Below are 22,053 nucleotides of genomic sequence, written 5' to 3' on the forward strand. Positions count from 1 at the left end.
TTCTTTTAAAAACATTTTTTGGCTTCGATAAATTTCCAGACCTCTAAAAGTCATCTTCTCTGTTGCAGATTAATTTACGTCTAATCTTGGTAAGTGGGAAAACAAAAGAGTTCCTGTTTTCACCGAATGACTCTGCAGCCGACATTGCCAAACATGTGTATGACAACTGGCCTATGGGTAGGTGATTTTTCATATTTTTTTTATAGAAAAAATGAATGTAATACTTTGGTGTCTAAGTTTAAGCTAAACTGTTTATATGACCTTCATTTCGTTAGGTATCGTTTGAGGACGTATGATCTATTTGGAAGGTGGCCAGTTATGTTAGCTTTATAATTACATTTGTTTCAGGCAGTAATCACGTTGCCTTTTAATTACACTGTAGAGAGACAATTAAAAGCTACTTTCTTTAAGTGAGTATACAGAGGTAGCATTTTTTACAGCAGTTTGTTTTGCAACGATTCACAATATCATTTGTTGTAGCATTGATGGTATTTGATGTCATATGCCCAACTGTGGCACATAATATTCTTTCACAGTTGCACATAAAGTGCAATTGAAATATTCTTAAGTCACTTTTTTCATATAGGTGGCAAGAGTCCACGAGCTGTTACGTATGGGATATACATTCCTACCAGGAGAAGGCAAAGTTTCCAAAACCTCAATTCTATAAATACCTCTGCCACATACCTCCATTTTAAACTTTGCCCTTAGGAGGTGGTTGTGCATTGAAATATTATGTTGATGCTACTGAGGATTTCAGACTGACCTCTATTCTATTTGTTCTTTTTTCTGGTACTAAGAAAGGCCAGAAGGCCTCTGCTATTTCTTTAGCCTCTGGTTGAAACTTTTGATTCATAAAGCTTATATGGAGGTGGGTCAGTCTCCACCTCAGAGAATTACATCTCATTTTACTAGATCGGTTGCCACATCTTGGGCTTTCAAGAATGAGGCTTCAGTTGGTCAAATTTGTAAAGTGGCCACTTGGTCTTCTCTGGAGACCTTTACTACATTTTTTACCATTTTGAGGTTTTTGCTTAGTCAGAAGCATCTTTTGGTAGGAAGGTTCCTTAGGCAGTTGTGCCTATATTTTGAGTTTTTGTATAAAATACATTATTTTAGTTTTTGGATTTAATTTCTAAGTGAAAAAAGCTGTTTTTATTTTCCCCTCCCTTTCCTGTTACTTGTGGATTTCCACATCTTGGGTATTATATCCCATACATAACTAGTGGACTCTCGCCATCTATATAAAAGAAAGCCTAATTTATGTAAGAACTTACCTGATAAATTCATTTCTTCCATGGTGGTGAGAGTCCACAAGGCCCCACCCATTTGGGGTTATAATTTTGTTTAAAGCGCCTCTTTTTTCCTGCTCTTTATTGGCTTTTACTCTTAAAAACACCTCACCACTTGGCTGTTCATAAAACTGAGGTAGGTGGGAGGGGTATTTATAGGCTTTTGAGGTTTAGGAAACTTTGCCGCCTCCTGGTAGGAATATATATCCCATATGTTACAGCTTTTTGCTGTTAAAGGTGCAATATTTCAACATTTTTTCTGTTCTGATAGATGTAATTAATATTTATATATTTTTAAGGTATAGAAATTGAAATGTGCATAGGTGCAATCCAGTTTTGAATAGAAGCATTTTTGCAATATACTTTCGTTAGCAAAAATGCTTTTAGTAGAAGTTACTGTTTTCAGCGACATATATACACATACTGTAAGGGCCCTTGCAGCAGTATTCAAACACGACACCTTTTTATAGAGTCCGCTTTAATGAAAAAAAATGAAGTCTTCACGGACACAGTACACACCACTGCCTTCTCTTTGAGCTTGAATGTTGGCACACGGGCCCTTATGACATATGTGCATATGCTGCTGCAAAATAGTAATCATTTTTATTAGAAACATTTTTGCTAAAGTAAGTATATTTAAAAAATGCTTCTGTTTAAAAATGAAGCATATCAATGCACATTTCAGTTTTGACCTTTCTATCGCTTTGTTTGCTTAGACTGAGCTATTGTTTTTAATTTTTTATAACAGAAATGAGCTTTCACATTCATATCATAATAACTATTCTATCATGGATTACTTTATGGGAGCTCAGACCCACTACCCCTTGGACCTGACACTTCAGAAGACAGGGGTATAGGAATACCAGGTTATGTGCACAGGATTTCAGCCATAGCTACCTGCAGACACCTTTATACCTCCATATTAGAGACTTGTGATGCTTTAACTTCACTTGTATAGGGTCTGTATTACCTTAGTCCTTCCAGCAGCTCTTTCTTATAAAAAAATATAACTTTTCTTCATAAATGGAAAGAGTCCACAGCTGCATTCAGAACCTGGCCAGGAGGAGGCAAAGACACCCCAGCCAAAGGCTTAAATACCCCTCCCACTTCCCTCATCCCCCAGTCATTCTTTTCCTTTCGTCCCAGGAGGTTGGCAAATGTTTTCAATGGTCTCTTATGGAGGGTAGTACTCTTCGGCATGGGACTGGAGTTTTAAGTAGTCCTGTCAGCCTCTCAGTGAGAGCATGGGTGAAAAGTAGAGTCCGGAGATGCAGGGAGAGTCTTTCTGTAAAACCATCCCGACTCATATTAACAGCTCCACAAGCAATCATTGTTGACAAATTTCGCTGCCTGCTTTTTTCTCTCAAGTCCATGGCAGAAGCGACGCTACTATCTGTCACACTTAAAGGGACAGTCTACACCAGAATTTTTATTGTTTTAAAAGATAGATAATCCCTTTATTACCCATTCCCCAGTTTTGCATAACCAACACAGTTATAATAATATACTTTTAACCTCTGTGATTATCTTGTATCTAAGCCTCTGCAAACTGCCCCTTTATTTCAGTTCTTTTGACAGACTTGCAGTTTAGCCAATCAGTGCCTGCTCCCAGATAACTTCACGTGCACGAGCACAGTGTTATCTATATGAAATATGTGAACTAACACCCTCTAGTGGTGAAAAACAGTTAAAATGCATTCTGAAAACAGGCCTTCAAGGTCTAAGAAATTAGCATATGAACCTCCTAGGTTAAGCTTTCAACTAAGAATACCAAGAGAACAAAGCAAAATTGGTGATAAAAGTAAATTGGAAAATTGTTTAAAATTACATGCTTTATCTGAATCATGAAAGTTTATTTTGGCCTAGACTGTCCCTTTAAAGGGCCGTGTTCCTATTCCACAGCATAGATTCCAGTAAGATCGTTTCATTTTACTTTCATCATGGATGTATTGTAATTACAACTGTTTATCCGAGAGGGGCTACAACCTTTCGGGGATAACTTTAACATACGGTCTCAGTGTGGCCTCTTTTTTTTTTGCATCTAGGAATCAAGGGTTAATATCTCCTTAGGGGGGTTATTGAATGGGGGGTTATAATCATGTTTATGTGATTCTGTCTGCTACTGAGTAGTGTTGCTTCGGCTCATGGCTATTTTGGAACATAACAGCCTTTGTCTAATGACGCAGCCTTTAAGGTCGAGCGCGCTTTTACATGGACTGCATGGTTTACCTTGTGACTCCATTTCCACATTCCTGACCGTGTGGCGAAGTAGAAATCCTGGTCCGCTGGTGTCTGGTTCTCTGGAGGTGGTGAGTGCCTTTTAGATTTTTCTTATTGGTCCATTTTTATTTCAGTGTTCCAGTTATGGAGGATTCTGATTTTTTTGGAGACGGATGTCTCTGATTCAAACTCTACTTCTTGCGAAGAATATGAATTGGCCCGGGTGATACATGCCCATCAGTTATGTTCCGAATGCCATTTTTAGAGTGCTCTGTTCCTCAGGATCGGGGAATCAGGTGCCCACTGAGCCATCTGCCTCTGGGAATTCTATATCCCACGAGACAAGTTCCCTACCACCAACTCTTACTACGCATGGAGGTAACCCAAACGCTACTTATCCTTCTATAGAGCGTGGCCTATTCCCACTGGAGGTTACAACACGGTTCATCATGGCGATATCTTTGGCGCTGGTGCATCTGCACCTCCCGGGATTGTGCTTACGATATTGTCCATGTTCCTTTAACCAGGGCTCGTCAGGCGTGGGATCGCCTGGTCCAGTTCAGCCCTCTGGGGGAGTGACTGCCCCTGAGGCCCCAGGGGGTCAACCTTCGGGGCCAGTGTTTTCTTTTGATCCGCCGGAGGTATGTTGCGCTTTTCGTTATAGACTGGCGTGCTTTCGTGTTCTACTAAGGCATGTTTTTGGCATTGCTGGAGGATCCCACTCTTAATGGGTCTGTGGATTCTCAGTCTTAATCTTCGACTGGCTTGCATGCATAGACATAAGGGGATGAAGTAATCTTCTTATAGTCTTTGTTATTTGGGTATCCTTTTCCAGTTCTGAGCTTGGAAGTTTTGGACCCCTGTTGGACTGGTTCTGCGGGTCTCTCCGTTCTTCCTGGGCGATAACCTACGGGTTGTCTTATCTTTCTCCAACATTGGTGTGTCCGGTCCACGGCGTCATCCTTACTTGTGGGAATATCTCTTCCCCAACAGGAAATGGCAAAGAGTCCCAGCAAAGCTGGCCATATAGTCCCTCCTAGGCTCCGCCCACCCCAGTCATTCTCTTTGCCGTTGCACAGGCAACATCTCCACGGAGATGGTTAAGAGTATGTGGTGTTTAGTTGTAGTTTTTTATTCTACTATCAAGAGTTTGTTATTTTAAAATAGTGCTGGTATGTACTATTTACTCTGAAACAGAAAAAGATGAAGAATTCTGTTTGTGAGAGGAAGATGATTTTAGCAGACAGTAACTAAAATCCTTTGCTGTTTCCACATAGGACTGTTGAGATGAAGTAACTTCAGTTGGGGGAAACAGTTAGCAGACTTTTCTGCTTAAGGTATGACTAGCCATATTTCTAACAAGACTGTGTAATGCTGGAAGGCTGTCATTTCCCCTCATGGGGACCGGTAAGCCATTTTCTTAGTCTCAAGCAGAATAAAGGGCTTAATATGGGCTATAAAACTGGTAGACACTTTTCTGGGCAAAATCGATTAATTTATTTGAGCATTTTATACATGTTTATGCTGGTTTTTCACATTTATAAACTTGGGGAACGTTTTTTAACGTCAGGCACTATGTTAGACACCTTTTCCAGTCAGGAAGGGCCTTCCCAGTTGTAGGCTGAGCCTTATTTTCGCGCCATTACTGCGCAGTTGTTTTTGAGAGCAAGACATGCAGATGCATGTGTGAGGACCTGAAAATAGTTGGAAAAGTTCCTAGAAGGCGTCTTTTGGTATCGTATTCCCCTCTGGGCTTGGTAGAGTCGCAGCAAAGGCTGTAGCTGGGACTGTAGAGGGGTTAAAACTGTAACCGGCTCTGGTTTCGTTATTTGAACGGTTAAAGCTCTGAGAATTGGTGTGCAATACTTTTAATGCTTTAAGACACTGTGGTGAAATTCTGGTAAATTTTGAACAATTCCTTCATATTTTTTCACATATTCAGTAATAAAGTGTGCTCTGTTTAAAATTTAAAGAGACCGTAACGGTTTTGTTTTAAAACGGTTTTTGTGTTTTACTGACAAGTTTAAGCCTGTTTAACATGTCTGTGCATTCAGATAAGCTATGTTCTATATGTATGAAAGTCAATGTGTCTCCCCCTTCTAAATTATGTGATAATTGTGCCAAAGCGTCCAAACAAAGTAAGGACAGTACTGTCACAGATAATGAAGTTGCCCAAGATGATTCTTCAGATGAAGGGAGTAGACATGGTTCTACATCATCTCCTTCTGTGTCTACACCAGTTTTGCCCACGCAGGAGGCCCCTAAATGCTTATTACCATGCAACAATTGACGGCTGTAATGGATAACTCCATAGCAAATATTTTATCCAAAATGCCTGCATATCAGAGAAAGCGCGATTGCTCTGTTTTAAACACTGACGAGCAGGAGGGCGCTGATGATAATTGTTCTGTCATACCCTCACACCAATCTGAAGGGGCCATGAGGGAGGTTTTGTCAGATGGGGAAATTTCAGATTCAGGAAAAATTTCCCAACAGGCTGAACCTGATGTTGTGACATTTAAATTTAAATTAGAACATCTCCGCGCACTGCTTAAGGAGGCGTTATCTACTCTGGATGATTGTGACAACCTGGTCATTCCAGAAAAATTATGCAAGATGGACAAGTTCCTAGAGGTTCCGGTGCACCCCGACGCTTTTCCTATACCCAAGCGGGTGGCGGACATAGTGAATAAGGAATGGGAGAAGCCCGGCATACCTTTTGTTCCCCCTCCTATATTTAAGAAATTATTTCCTATGGTCGACCCCAGAAAGGACTTATGGCAGACAGTCCCTAAGGTCGAGGGGGCAGTTTCTACTCTAAACAAACGCACTACTATTCCTATCGAGGATAATTGTGCTTTCAAAGATCCTATGGATAAAAAATTGGAGGGTTTGCTTAAAAAGATTTTTATACAGCAAGGTTACCTTCTTCAACCCATTTCGTGCATTGTTCCTGTCACTACAGCAGCGTGGTTCTGGTTCGAGGAACTAGAAAAGTCGCTCAGTAGAGAGACTCCATATGAGGAGGTTATGGACAGAGTTCACGCACTTAAGTTGGCTAACTCCTTTATTTTAGATGCCGCTTTGCAAATAGCTAGATTAGCGGCGAAAAATTCAGGGTTTGCAATTGTGGCGCGCAGAGCGCTTTGGCTAAAGTCTTGGTCAGCGGATGTATCATCCAAGACAAAATTGCTTAATATCCCCTTCAAGGGTAAAACTCTCTTTGGGCCAGAATTGAAAGAGATTATCTCAGACATCACTGGGGGAAAGGGCCACGCCCTCCCACAAGATAGGCCTTTCAAAGCCAAGAATAAGTCTAATTTTCGTTCCTTTCGTAATTTCAGGAACGGACCGGGCTCTAATTCTGCATTCTCTAAGCAAGAGGGTAATACCTCACAGACCAAACCAGCCTGGAAACCGATGCAAGGCTGGAACAAGGGTAAGCAGGCCAAGAAGCCTGCCGCTGCTAACAAAACAGCATGAAGGAGTAGCCCCCGATCCGGGACCGGATCTAGTGGGGGGCAGACTCTCTCTCTTTGCTCAGGCTTGGGCAAGAGATGTTCAGGATCCCTGGACGCTAGAAATAGTTTCTCAGGGTTATCTTCTGGAATTCAAGAAACTACCCCCAAGGGGAAGGTTCCACATGTCTCACTTATCCTCAAACCAAATAAAGAGACAGGCATTCTTACATTGTGTAGAAGACCTGTTAAAGATGGGGGTGATACACCCAGTTCCAACGGCGGAACAAGGAATGGGATTTTACTCAAATCTGTTTGTAGTTCCCAAAAAAGAGGGAACTTTCAGACCAATCCTGGATTTAAAGATCCTAAACAAATTTCTCAGAGTACCATCGTTCAAGATGGAAACCATTCGAACGATTCTACCCACAATTCAGGAAGGTCAATTTATGACTACCGTGGATCTAAAGGATGCGTATCTACATATCCCTATCCACAAAGAACATCATCAGTTCCTAAGGTTCGCCTTTCTGGACAAACATTACCAGTTTGTGGCACTCCCATTCGGGTTAGCCACTGCTCCAAAAATTTTCACAAGGGTACTCGGATCCCTTCTAGCGGTTCTAAGACCAAGGGGCATTGCAGTAGTACCGTACTTGGACGACATTCTAGTACAAGCGTTGTCTCTTTCAAAGGCAAAGGCTCACTCGGACATCATTCTGGCCTTTCTCAGATCTCACGGATGGAAGGTGAACATAGAAAAAAGTTCCCTGTCTCCGTCGACAAGAGTTCCCTTCTTGGGAACAATAATAGATTCCTTAGAAATGAGGATTTTCTTGACAGAAGTCAGAAAGTCAAAACTTCTAAACGCTTGTCAAGTTCTTCATTCTATTCCTCGTCCTTCCGTAGCTCAGTGCATGGAAGTAGTAGGTTTGATGGTTGCGGCAATGGACATAGTTCCTTTTGCTCGAATTCATCTAAGACCATTACAACTGTGCATGCTGAAACAGTGGAATGGGGACTATACAGACTTGTCTCTAGTGATTCAAGTAGATCAGAAGACCAGAGACTCACTCCGTTAGTGGCTAACCCAGGATCACCTATCCCAGGGAATGAGCTTCCGCAGTCCAGAGTGGGTCATCGTCACGACCGACGCCAGCCTAGTGGGCTGGGGCGCGGTCTGGTAATCCCAGAAAGCTCAGGGACTGTGGTCTCGGGAAGAGTCTCTTCTCCCGATAAACATTCTGGAACTAAGAGCGATATTCAATGCTCTCAGGGCTTGGCCTCAGCTAGCAAAGGCCAGATTCATAAGATTCCAGTCAGACAACATGACGACTGTTGCATATCTCAATCATCAGGGGGGAACAAGGAGTTCCCTGGCGATGAAAGAAGTGACCAAAATAATACAATGGGCGGAGAATCACTCCTGCCACCTATCTGCGATCCACATTCCAGGTGTGGAAAACTGGGAAGCGGATTATCTGAGTCGTCAGACATTCCATCCGGGGGAGTGGGAACTCCACCCGGAGATCTTTGCCCAGTTGACGCAACTATGGGGCATTCCAGATATGGATCTGATGGCGTCTCGTCAGAACTTCAAGGTTCATTGCTACGGGTCCAGATCCAGGGATCCCAAGGCGACTCTAGTGGATGCACTAGTAGCGCCTTGGACCTTCAACCTAGCTTATGTGTTTCCACTGTTTCCTCTCATTCCCAGGCTGGTAGCCAGGATCAAACACGAGAGGGCCTCGGTGATCTTGATAGCTCCTGCGTGGCCACGCAGGACTTGGTATGCAGACCTGGTGAATATGTCATCGGTTCCACCATGGAAGCTACCTTTGAGACAGGACCTTCTTGTTCAGGGTCCATTCGAACATCCAAATCTGGTCTCCCTCCAGCTGACGGCTTGGGGATTGAACGCTTGATTCTATCAAGCGTGGGTTTTCAGATTCCGTGATAGATACTCTGGTTCAGGCCAGAAAACCGGTAACTAGAAAGATTTACCATAAAATATGGAAAAGATATATCTGCTGGTGTGAATCCAAGGGATTCCCATGGAATAAGATAAAGATTCCTAGGATTCTTTCCTTTCTACAAGAAGGTTTGGATAAAGGATTATCTGCGAGTTCTCTAAAGGGACAGATTTCTGCTTTATCTGTCCTACTACACAAACGACTGGCAGTTGTGCCAGATGTTCAAGCATTTGTTCAGGCTCTGGTTAGGATCAAGCCTGTTTACAGACCATTGACTCCTCCCTGGAGTTTAAACCTAGTTCTTTCAGTTCTTCAATGGGTTCCGTTTGAACCTTTACATTCCATAGATATTAAGTTGTTATCTTGGAAAGTTTTTTTTTTTAGTTGCTATTTATTCTGCTAGAAGAGTTTGAGTTATCTGCTCTACAGTGTACTCCACCCTATCTGGTGTTCCATTCAGATAAGGTTGTTCTGCGTACTAAGCCTGGTTTTCTACCAAAGGTTGTTTCCAACAAAAATATTAATCAGGAGATAGTTGTACCTTCTTTGTGTCCGAATCCAGTTTCAAAGAAGGAACGTTTGCTACACAATTTAGATGTAGTCCGTGCTCTAAAGTTCTAGTTAGAAGCTACAAAAGAGTTCAGACAAACTTCTTCTCTGTTTGTCGTCTATTCTGGTAAAAGGAGAGGTCAAAAAGCAACTTCTACCTCTCTTTCCTTTTGGCTTAAAAGCATCATCCGATTGGCTTATGAGACTGCCGGACGGCAGCCTCCTGAAAGAATCACAGCTCACTCCACTAGGGCTGTAGCTTCCACATGGGCCTTCAAGAACGAGGCTTCTGTTGATCAGATATGTAAGGCAGCGACTTGGTCTTCACTGCACACTTTTGCCAAATTTTACAAATTTGATACTTTTGCTTCTTCGGAGGCTATTTTTGGGAGAAAGGTTTTGCAAGCCGTGGTGCCTTCCGTTTAGGTGACCTGATTTGCTCCCTCCCTTCATCCGTGTCCTAAAGCTTTGGTATTGGTTCCCACAAGTAAGGATGACGCCGTGGACCGGACACACCAATGTTGGAGAAAACACAATTTATGCTTACCTGATAAATTACTTTCTCCAACGGTGTTTCCGGTCCACGGCCCGCCCTGGTTTTTTAATCAGGTCCGATGAATTATTTTCTTTAACTACAGTCACCACGACACCCTATGGTTTCTCCTATTTTTTCCTCCTGTCCGTCGGTCGAATGACTGGGGTGGGCGGAGCCTAGGAGGGACTATATGGCCAGCTTTGCTGGGACTCTTTGCCATTTCCTGTTGGGGAAGAGATATTCCCACAAGTAAGGATGACGCCGTGGACCGGACACACCGTTGGAGAAAGTAATTTATCAGAGAAAGTAATTTATCAGGTAAACATAAATTCTGTTTTTTATTTTCATCTGGTCTAAAGCTCATGTTGTGGTGTGAGGTTTCCTTCGGGAACTTTCTCTGGAATTGATACTCACAATTTTGTGATCGCACTGTTTACAAAAGTCTGTCTGACTGTTTTTTTTTTATCCCTCCATCTCGGGGGAGACTCTGTGGGCTTGACAGTGCTGGGGCCCTTGGTTTCAGGCTGGTCCTGACTGGGTGCAAATCCTTCTGTCTTTGAGGCCTAGTTCAGACATGTGGCGCCTTGGTCCAGTGAGGGCGCCTAGTGATCTCAATATGGTTTGTGTTGTTTACTTGTTTTATTTACAAGCTTCATCTAGCATTCTGAGAGGACTTGAGGGTCCATGGTTGCTTAGGGACATGGGGGATTCGTTCAGTCTTCATTTGCCTTTCAATCTAGTGGGCTGGGACTCCGTTGAGATCGGCGGTGACATGCTCAGTGGTTTCCGATGTTTCTGGTAACTAGAGTGTTCCTTCCCGTTGTGGGTTGGAGGCTTGGAGGATTTAGGTCCTTCATACTGCGGTTCTTATGGTTTTGCCTTTCATGGTCTCTTTGGAAGTGTCCTTTTAGGACTTGATCCTTTTAGAGGTTCTCTTCCTTTTGGGTTTAGACTTTCTCGACTTCGTCCAGTTTTTCTGGCAGCTTAATTAGAAAGTGAAGGCTGTGAGGCTCTGTCTTCCTTCAGGAGTTAGTTGTCTCCATATTACGGGCGATAGGAGGTGTTGTTTCTTTTTCCAAGCTTTTTGCTTAGGGGATGTTTTTCTGCCTGGGTTCGGCATGCTTTGCATTCTTCTCCCTTGGGTGTGGTCCTCTGGAATGTTAATCTGAAGGCCTTTCTACTCTCTTTCGGGTGACTCTGTTCTTGTTCTCATTTCCCTTAGTGTTTCCCTTGGGGCCTTTGGGCTCTAGAGAAATTGGGCGACTTTGTCACGGCCTAGCACCTTGTTGGCGGGGGGGGGTGTTGACCTCCGGCTAAGGGTGTTCTCTTCCCTTTGGGCTGAGAATTACGAGTGAGTCCTGTACCCGTTCTCTGGGTTTCCCGGTTCTCATCCCCTGTGAGGTCTGATTGCTTCAGAGGGGGTATCTTGTGTTCCCTGGGGGTGTCCGTTCAGGAAAGATTCTGGGTCCCGGGTTCTTGTCTTGGATCCTTCTTGGATGTCTGGAGACTTATGATCCTGTGGACTGGTTCGGGACAACCAAGTTTTTTTCAGGGACCCTATGTTGCGACATAGGTGCTAGCTCATTGGGTTTGCAAGCAGGAAGGCCAGAGTTCATATCCAGCTTCGGTACTGGTTATAAATTTTAAGGCCTGACTTGTCCTTCAGACGGAGTGTGCTCCTCCTCATGGGGAGTTTTTTCTCTGTTGGGTCAACAGTGGTGTCTGGATTATTTTTTTTCATTCGGTCCATGTTTTGATCATACTATGGCTTCATGTCTTGTGGACATGTACGCTGTTCTTATCTGTGCCCTTCCCTTTTGAGGGCATAGTTTGTCTTCTTATGAGCTGAGGTTTCCTCTCTCTTGAGGGTCTTTGTCCTGTCCTGTGTGTAGGAGGGTGGATAAGGTTGCTTATTTCTGTAAGGGGCAGCATCTGCTGCTCTGTGGGCTCTGTTCCACCTGTTGGAATTTGATCTCTCTATGTAGAGACTGTCTAAGAGAGCTGTGACAGGTCTTTCTGTGGATCTATTACACTTTTCTGTTCCAGGTCCTAGAGAGTTCTCCTTGGGGAGTGAATTATTTTGGAGGAGTGGATTGGGTTGGCACCAGAGCTCTGTTAGCGTGGGTGAGTTCCCCCTTTTTTTAATCCATTCCCTGGGGGCTTGTGGTTGGGGTCTTTCTGTCAACCCTGTTTATCAGACATGTCTGTCGCTTGGGCTGGTCCTTTGTTGGAGCAGGATCTGAGATCTGTTGCTCTGCTAAATTCGTCTTCGGGGCATTCGAGTTACAGTAAGGCTCTTGAGGTTTCTCCTTTCTCTATGTTCAAGATTTGTGGGAAGGACTGGCGGCTCTTTTCTGCTTCGTTTTCTGCTGGTTAGTGGATACTTGGCAATCTGAAGGATCCTATCTTCAGCTGCTTTCTGCTTGCCCTGCAAGTATTTAAGTTTCAGAGTCATTTTTAGATGACTGCAGCGTGCAGTGTTTTTGCTTCAGGTGTTGTTCGTCAGACCTATCTGAGCTTGCTGCACAGGGTTTTGTTTCTGAATATTTTGGTATTCTGAGCTACCTTTTTGCAACTTGGGGACCTTCGTCTTCAGTTGCTTTTTAGAGTGTGGTTGCACTGTGTTAGGGGAAGATCCTCTTTGTTTCAGACTCCCAGCCTTATTCCAATTTCTGTATTTCTGTGGTCTGGGCATTGCCTAATGTGGTGTCATAAAACCAGAGAATTTATCCCTAGAGTGTCCAAGTAGTTAATTCTTTAATTTACAAACATATTTTAAAATATAGACTAGGCCTTTGGCCTAGTCTTTGTCTAAGAAGGACACTCCCGTGTAGCCTTTGATTGGTGTATGGTAGGACACACCTTAAGTGAATTAAGTATACAATAGGAGCCAACAGTTGCTATGCACATTTTTTTTATCTTCCTCACCTCCTGGAAGCAACTGATGAGAGAGAGAGAGCATTGGAGGACTGCACTGGCTGAGTATATTAGCATTCTTATGCATTTACTTTGGGATAAATTCTCTTATTCACTATGTTTAGTTAATATTGCTTAATCTGGGTTTGTTTAAGATACAGTTGCCCTGTATAATATGGACTGGATGTTTGTAGCCCTTGGTATTTCTTGAGACTTGGTTTATATTTTGTAGCTTATAGATAATTGTTAATCTTCATACCTATATTATTTGTCTTCCAATAAAATAATTTTAAAAAGTGGACAACCCCTTTGGTTTAATATTCTGGTAACTAATTACCACCACACCTTCCCTTGTTTCTATGAGACTGGTGGGTCTTTGTTGGTCTGCAGTTCCTTATGCTAGCTGGACAGCTAGCTCAGCATACTAATACACTGTGGCTACTCTGCACTGTAGCAAACCGAGGGTTTCAAGTTCAATCTCCAGTGAGGTCTACTCAGCCTTCCTCCTTTCGAGTTTGATAAGATGAGCAGCGCCTTGAGTCCCTTAAGGGGGATTAGCCCCGCTTTACAAGTAAATTCGTGTTTTCTTTGTGTCTTTTCTTCTTTGTGAAGAATTTGGTAGCTTGTTCCTTTTCTTTAAGTAAGGAGTGTGTTGTTTGGAGACCGACTGCTGGGCGACGGTGTCTCCTGGAGACTGTTGACTCAGTCGAGTCTAGTTCCTGCGGTCTCTAGCAAGGCTTGTGTACTATCTGCAATCGGTGTCCTTGGGCCTTTTCCTTTTTTTCAAAGTTGTTCTCGGCTTCGGACTAAGCAGGATTTTGTTGGGTAGGGGTTTTCAGGCCTGGTGCCCTCAGGTTGGGCCGCCTCTTGTACCCTCCCGTTTTTGCATTCAGTGTCCTCTAAAGCTGGGGTATTGTTTTCCCAAAAGTAATGAACGCAGCTGTGGACTCTTTCCATTTATGAAAAAAAACATAAATTATGCTTACCTGATAATTTTCTTTTCTTCAGATGGAAAGAGTCCACAGCTCCCCACCCGTATTTTCTGTGGGGCATCTGTTTTTTGTTCTTCTGGCACCTTTTCACCCTGATATTTCTACTGTTCCTTGTTCCTCGGCAGAATGACTGGGGGATTAGGGAAATGGGAGGGGTATTTAAGCCTTTGGCTGGGGTGTCTTTGCCTCCTCCTGGTGGCCAGGTTCTGATTTCCCAAAAGTAATGAATGCAGCTGTGGACTCTCTCCATCTGAAGAAAAGAAAATTATCAGGTAAGCATAATTTGTTTTTTGTTTTGGGTGCCTGTACCTTTAAGAAACCACTAACCACTTAATTTCATTAGCGGTTAGCAGCGGTTGGCTTCTACTGCTCCTTCCACATATTTGGGTGTTTACTCATTGTTTTGGGACAATTTTGGAGTTTTTTTTTTTTTTTAAATTCAAATCAGGATTTTCTCACTGAAGCCTCTCTGGATGCTTTACAGGCTTTTTGCCCACTCCTTCATTTAGCACTCTTTTTCTGCCCTACAGCTACGGTTGCCATCATTGCAGGGAAGCTGTTCTGCAGAGATTTCACTAAATTTTCAATGTTTGTACATCACTTTGACACTGGAGGGCTGAGTAACCTCTTTAACAAGGGCTTGCTGAAAGGATAAGGGAATTTATTTTATTATTCTGAGGGCTCTCATATACATTTTCCCTATAGTACTGGGTGTTTTGTGGTGCAAATAGTGGCAGTACAGATTTTTCTCTACTCAAATTTTATTAACAACTTTCTGGGAATCTAAAAAAGAAGCTCAAGGAGTCTAGTTACCTGAGGAGGCAAGGTTACTAAACATCTTGGAGCTCCAAGCGATTCTTCAAGCTATTCAGTTATGACTCTTTCTATAAAGTAGAAATTAATTCATTTTCAGTCAGACGTCATGTCCGTAGCATACATTAATCATCAAGGAGGGACTTGAAGTATTCTGGCTATGCAGGAAGTATCCCAGATTCTAAGCTGGACAGAACAGAATCAATGATTCCGATCAACTGTTCATTTTCCAGAAGTAAAGAATTGGGAAGAGGATTATCTCATCTGCCAATCTGTTCATCCAGGGGAGTGGTCTCTGCATCAGGAAACTTAAAATCAGTGAGTTGCAAAGTGGGGTCTGTCAGAGATGGATCTGATGGCATCTCTCTTAAACCACAAACTGACAGATCCAGGGATCCAATGGCTCTTCTAGATGCCCTAGTATGTCCTTAGACCTTTCTTCTAGCTTATATGTTTCCCCCTTTGAGTCAAGCAATAATTCCTGGAGAGAGAACAAACAGGACTCTGCATCAGTTATCCTGATAGCTCCAGTTTGGCCCTGTAGAACCTGGTGCACAGGCTTGATTCAGATGTCCAATTTTCCTCCTTGGCTTCTTACTCAGAGGCATGACCTATTGTCCCAAAGCCTCATTTCCATCCAGATCTGAAATCTCTAATTTGATTGCGTTTAGATTGAACACCTAATTCAAAGGCACGGAAGATTCAGTGGTTGACACTCGCATGCAGTGAGCCAATCACACGAGGCATCTGTGCAGCCACCAATCAGCTACTGAGCCTATCTAGATATGCTTTTCAAGAAAGGATATCAAGAGAATGAAGCAAATTAGATAATAGAAGTAAATTGGAAAGTTGTTTAAAATGACATGCACTTTCTAAATCATGAAAGAAAAATGTTGGGTTTGATGTCCCTTTAAGCCTACAAGAATTTGTGGGGCTTGAACCCTGTGGAAAAGGTTAATTTGGCAGTAGCAGGCATTTTGATGTTCAGCCAAAAATAAAGTTAACCCTTTAAAGAGTGTAACTTCTGTCCCTCACACATGTAAGACACTTTATTTATCCTTGGTTCCGGTTTTAGTAACTTCGCTCTAAAGATAAGGGGCTTGTGTTTACAGGAAATGTTTTCATTTTGGCCCCTTATCTTCCGGCTAGAAGCGTGCCTTTACATTTGTGGCATGGCTTTTCAGGAGCCGGTCACATGACCCCTGACCGTTCTTGGTTAGTTAGTGCAGACACTGCAAGAAAGCAGTCACACTTCCAGTCTGAGAGGGTGTTTTTCTCTTGAACCCTGTAAGCGCATCTGTAATCTGTTTTCTCTTCGAGGGGGCAGGTAAGCACTTCAGTCATAGACTGAGGTATGGAGGTGCTTGTTAGGCAGGGTCTATATATCATTATTTTTTACTAAAATAGGGTCAATCACTCTTAATAATTTTTGGGTGCTTGGCGGTTTATGTGCGTTAGCACATCATTTCACCGCAATTATTTTAAGGGACAGTACTTAATAAAACCTTTTTTTGTTCTTTTTCATACATAATGGATCAAGATCCTACTATTATGGACACATGTATCCTTTGTTTGGATAGTCAAGTGTTGCCAACTATGCAATTTTGTTTCTCTTGCATAGAGAAAACTTTAAAAAATAAAGAAAAACTTTTCGTGTCTGTTCAGGCCTTGCCACAGCTTTATCCTCAACCGCCCCAAGCCTTGATGGCGTCACATGCAGTGCCCTGCGGTTCCTCATAATCTCCTGGAGGAGTTTATTTGCAAGCAGAAATTGCCGCCCAGGTATCTTCTCCGATATCTGCGGCATTAGCTGCCATTCCCATGCTTCAGGGAAGACGCAAGAGGAAATTTAATGAATCGGATAGTAAGCTGTCTGCTTCAGGCTTAGCTACACAGCTACAAATAAGTCTGATGAGGAAGATACGTTGGTAGCCTCTAAGGGTGAAATCTTAGATTCAGACAGTGTAAGTCCTTAATCTGATGCTGAAGTTGTATCCTTCAGATTTAAAGGGACATAATACTCATATGCTAAATCACTTGAAACTGATGCAGTATAACTGTAAAAATCTGACAGGAAATTATCACATGAGCATCTCTATGTAAAAAAGGAAGATATTTTACCTCACAATCTACTCAGCTCAGCAGAGTAAGTTCTGTGTAAAAAGTTATACTCGGCTGCTCCCAGCTGCAGGTAAAAACAAATAAAAAATGAAGAAATGAACTGCAGCCAATCAGCATCAGCAGTGCTGAGGTCATGAACTCTCTTACTGTGATCTCATGAGATTTGACTTAACTCTCATGAGATTTCATAGTAAACTTCCTTTAAACTGAATAGGGAAATAACATGAGAGTGCACGAGGCTCATCCCTTCGGCTGTCCCAGGACAGACATACTAATGTGCTGCTTAGAAATCGTTTACAATGGGATGTGGCTACTGAGGAACTTTTGAGGTAAAATATCTTTCTTTTTCACATAGAGATGTTCAGGTGATATTTTCTAGTCAGCTATTTACAGCTATGCTGCATCACTTTCAAGTGTTTAAACATTTGGGTATTATGGCCCTTTAAGCTTTAACATTTCCGTGTCTTGTTAAAGGAGGTTTTGGCTACCTTGGACAACTCCTATACCCCTGTCATTGTCAACCCTAGGAAATCTAGTAAACTGAATAAATACTTTTGATGTTCCTTCCTCGGTTGAGGTATTCCCCGTGCCAGACCGTGCTACGGAAATTATTGCACAGGAATGGGAGAAACCTGGGATTCCTTTTCCCCCGTCTCCTGTCTTTAAAAAGATGTTCCCTGTAGCCGACTCCATTTAGGAGTCGTGGCAAACAGTGCCCAAGGTTGAAGGGGCCATTTATATTCTGGCTAAGAGAACTACTATTCCTATTGAGGATAGCTGCTCTTTTATAGATACAATGGATAAGAAGCTGGAGGCTTATTTGAAAAATATGTATATTCATCAGGGTCTCCAATGGCAACCTGCAGTGTGTATTGACACTGTGACAAGTGCTGCAGCCTGTTGGTTCGATGCATTGTCCGAATCTCTTCAGGTAGAGCCTCCTTTGGAGAAGATCCAAGACAGGATTAAGGCACTTAAGTTAGCTAATTTCTTTATTACGGACACTTCATTGCAGGTTATTAAATTGGGAGCCAAGATATCTGGGTTTGCGATTTTAGTGCGTAGAGCCTTGTGGCTGAAATCTTGGTCAGTGGATGTTTTATCTAAGTTCAAGCTTTTGGCGATTCCTTACATGGGTAAAACCTTATTTGGACCTGGTTTTGCGGAAATTATTTCCGATATCATGGTTGGTAAAGGGTCTTTTCTTCCACAAGATAAGACGAATAGAACTAAAGGACGTCAGATTAATTTTCATTCCTTTCGTAACTTCAGAGGTAAGACTTCCGTTTCCAAGCAGGAACAGTCCAAGCCTTCCTGGAAGCACAGTCATCCGTTGCAGAAGGGGAAGCAATCAAAGAAACCTGCAGCTGACTCTAAATCAGCATGAAGAGTTTGCCCCCGATTCGGGATCGGATCAAGTGGGGGGCTGACTTTCTCAGTTTTCTCAAGTTTGGATACGAGATGTCCCAGATCCCTGGGCTGTGGACATAGTATCCTATGGTTACATATAAAAATTCAAAACTTTTCCTCCCAAGGGCAGGTTCCACCTCTCAAGATTATCTGCAGAACGGATAAAAAGAGGCGTTCTTGAAATGTGTACAGGATCTTTCCTCCCTAGGAGTGATAGTTCCAGTCCCATTACAGGAACAGGGTCTAGGTTTCTATTCCAATCGGTTCGTGGTTCCCAAAAAAGAGTGAACTTTCCGACCCATTCTGGACCTGAAATGTCTAAACAAGTTTCTCAGAGTACAGTCCTTCAAGATGGAAACTATATGTTCCATTCTTCCACTCATCCAAGAGGGTCAGTTCATGACGACCATAGACCTGAAGGATGCGTATCTTCATGTTCCCATTCACAGGGATCATCACAAATTTCTGAGATTTGCTTTTCTGGCAAATCTTCCGTTTGGTCTTGCCACAGCTAGAAGGGTAATTTTCTTAGGGAACATAATAGATTCCCTATCAATGAAGATTTTTCTGACAGAGGTCAGAAGAGCCAAGATTCTTTTCTCTTGCCTCTCTCTACAGTCATCTGTTCAACCATTAGTGGCTCAATGCATGCAGGTAATAGGTCTGATGGTAGCTTCCATGGACATCATTCCCTTTGCCCGATTCCATTTGAGAGCTCTGCAGTTGTTCATGTTCAGACAATGGAACGGGGATTATTATTATTATCGTTTATTTGTATAGCGCCGCCAAATTCCGTAGCGCTGGGTACAATGATGGGGGTATACAATGACAAAGATTTGTGATACAATATAAAACATAGCAAAACTAAACAAATCTAGCACATGAGGAAGAGGGCCCTGCTCCGGAGAGCTCACAGTCTATAGGTTTAGGGTGCAGAGACATAAGGTTGGGGTAGCTTGTTACATCGGTTGTATTCGCAGCAGTGAGTCAGGCAGTTCATGTACATGTATTAGCTTGGTTCGGATGCGGGATGGAGGAGAGATGGTACGCCTCTCTGAATAGGTGGGTTTTCAAGGATCGTCTGAAGCTATACAAGGTTGGAGACAGTCTGATGGAGAGAGTTCCAGAGGACAGGAGCAACACGTGCAAAGTCTTGGAGGCAGGAGTGGGATGTAGAGATAACAGGAGTGTACAGACGTAGGTCAGAGGTTGATCGAAGAGGACGGGATGGGGAGTATTTCACGATGAGAGAGGAGATATAGTTGGGAGTTAGACTGTTGAGTGCTTTGTAGGTTAGGGCTAATACTTTAAATTGTATTCTGGAGTGTATGGGGAGCCAGTGTAGAGACTGGCAGAGCGGAGCAGCTGATGTAGATCGTCGACTTAGGTGGATGAGTCTAGCAGAAGCATTCATAATAGATTGGAGGGAGGAGAGGCGGTGTTTTGGAAGGCCATTTAAGAGTAGATTGCAATAATCAATGCGTGACAGGATGAGGGAATGAATAAGTATTTTTGTAGTATTTTGAGTAAGGAAGGGCCGAATTCTGGAAATGTTGCGTAGGTGTGAACGGCAGGATTTGGTAAGCGTTTGTATATGTGTGTTGAATGTGAGTTCTGAGTTTAGTGTGACCCCAAGGCAGCGGACCTGGGGTGAGGTGTTGAGAATAGAGTCTCCAGCCATCAGAGAAATGTCAGGTGTCGGATGTCTCGAAGAGGTGGGAATAAAAAGCAGCTCAGTTTTGGACAGATTGAGTTGGAGGTAGTGTGAAGACATCCAAGAGAAAATTGCAGAGAGGCAGTCAGAAATCTGGTTGAGTAAAGAGGGAGAGATATCAGGAGAGGAAAGATAGATTTGGGTATCATCAGCATATAGGTGGTACTGGAATCCAAAGGAGGCTATAAGTTTTCCAAGGCAGGATGTATAAAGAGAGAAAAGCAAGGGACCCAAGACAGAGCCTTGCAGTACTCCAACTGAGAGAGGCATAGGATCACAAGATATGTTGTTAAAGGAAACTGAAAACGAGCGGTTTGAAAGATATGATGCAAACCAGGAGAGGGCTGTGTCTCGGATGCCAAATTAATGTAGTATTTTTATCATTCGGATCTGTCTTAGAAGCTAAATCTAGATCAGTCAAAAAGAGACTCTCCCGTGGTGGCTTTCTCAGGAACATCTGTCTCAGGGCACATGCTTCCGGAGACCTTCCTGGGTAATTGTGACTACGGACGCCAGCCTGCTAGGCTGGGGAGCAGTCTGGGACTCATTAAAGGCACATGGACTATTAACTTGGGAGGAGTCTGCTCTCCCCATAAACATCTTGGAGTTGAGAGGGATTTTTAATGCTCTGATGGCTTGGCCTCAGCTGTCCTTAGCCCGGTTTATCAGGTTTCAGTCAGGCAACATAACTCAGTTGCTTACATCAACCACCAGGGAGGAACTTGGAGTTCCTTGGCCATGAAGGAGGTGGCTCAGATTATTCAGTGGGCGGAAGCCCACAATTGCTGTCTCTCGGCCATACACATTCCAGGAGTGGACAACTGGCAAGCGGATTTCCTGAGCAGACAGACCTTTCATCCCAGGGAGTGAGAACTCCATCCAGAAGTATTCTCAAACTTAATCCTCAAATGGGGGTGCCGGAGTTAGATTTAATGGCGTCTCGACAAAATGCCAATCTTCCAAGGTACGGTTCAAGGTCAAGGGATCTGCGGTCCACTCTGTTAGATGCTATAGTGGTTCCTTGGAATTTCAGGATGGAATTCCTGTTTCCTCTTCTGCCACGAGTCATTGCTCGTATCAAACAGGAGAGAGCGTCTGTGATTCTAATAGCTCCTATGCGTCCTTGCAGGATGTGGTATGCAGACCTAGTGGAAATGTCGTCTCTCCCACCTTGGAGGCTGCCTTTGAGGAAGGACCTTCCACTTCAGGGTCCCTTCCTTCATCTAAATCTGGAGTCGGTCATTGAGACTATGATTCAAGCTTGCAAACCTGTTGCACTAAAATATATTTTAGTGTGAATCCAAGGCTTACTCTTGGAGTAAGGTCAGGATTCCTAGAATTTTGTCTCTTCTCCAGGAAGGTCTGGAAAAAGGCTTGTCAGTTAGTTCCCTGAAGGGTCAGATCTCTGCGTTATCTGTTTTGCTACAAGCGTCTTGCGGATGTGACAGATGTGCAATCCTTTTGCCAGACATTAGTCAGAATCAGGCCTGTTTTTAAGTCTGTTGCTCCTCCTTGGAGCCTTAACCTTGTTCTTAGAGTTTTGCAGCGGACTCCGTTTGAGCCGATGCATTCCATAGAGATTAAGTTGTTATCGTGTAAGGTTTTGTTTCTTTTAGCTTTCTCGTCTGCTCAGAGAGTCTCTGAACTCTCTACCTTGCAGTGTGATTCGCCTTATCTTATTTTTCATTCCGATAAGGCGGTTCTTCGTACTAAGTTCGGTTTCCTTCCTAAAGTTGTTTCAAATAAAAATATTAATCAGGAAATTGTTGTTCCTTCTCTATGTCCTAATCCTCCTCCTCATGGGGAGCGTTTGTTGCACAACTTGGATGTTGTGCGTGCTCTTAAATTTTATCTGCAGGCGACTAAGGATTTTTGTCAGTCTTCTGCTCTGTTTGTTTGTTTCTCTGGAAAACGTAAAGGTCAGGAAGCCACTGTTATTTCTCTTTCTCTCTGGTTGAGAAGTATAATTTGTTTGGCCTATGAGACTGCTGAACAGCAGCCTTCTGAGAATTATGGCTCATTCCACGAGGGCTGTCTCCTCTTCTTGGGCTTTCAAAAAT

At 43.0% G+C, this 22,053-nt stretch overlaps 1 protein-coding gene across 1 annotated transcript in view; it reads left to right on the forward strand.

The window, feature by feature from the left end:
* The window catches only part of UBL3 (ubiquitin like 3), a 384,745-nt gene that overhangs the window by 230,387 nt on the left and 132,305 nt on the right, over nt 1-22,053 (forward strand). Inside the window, exon 2 of the mRNA XM_053708476.1 lies at nt 69-177. Within this exon, the coding sequence (XP_053564451.1) occupies nt 69-177 (109 nt within the window). The remainder of the gene's footprint in view (nt 1-68; nt 178-22,053) is intronic.

Source organism: Bombina bombina, chromosome 3 (genome assembly GCF_027579735.1).
Source record: "Bombina bombina isolate aBomBom1 chromosome 3, aBomBom1.pri, whole genome shotgun sequence".
Taxonomy (NCBI): Eukaryota; Metazoa; Chordata; class Amphibia; order Anura; family Bombinatoridae; genus Bombina; species Bombina bombina.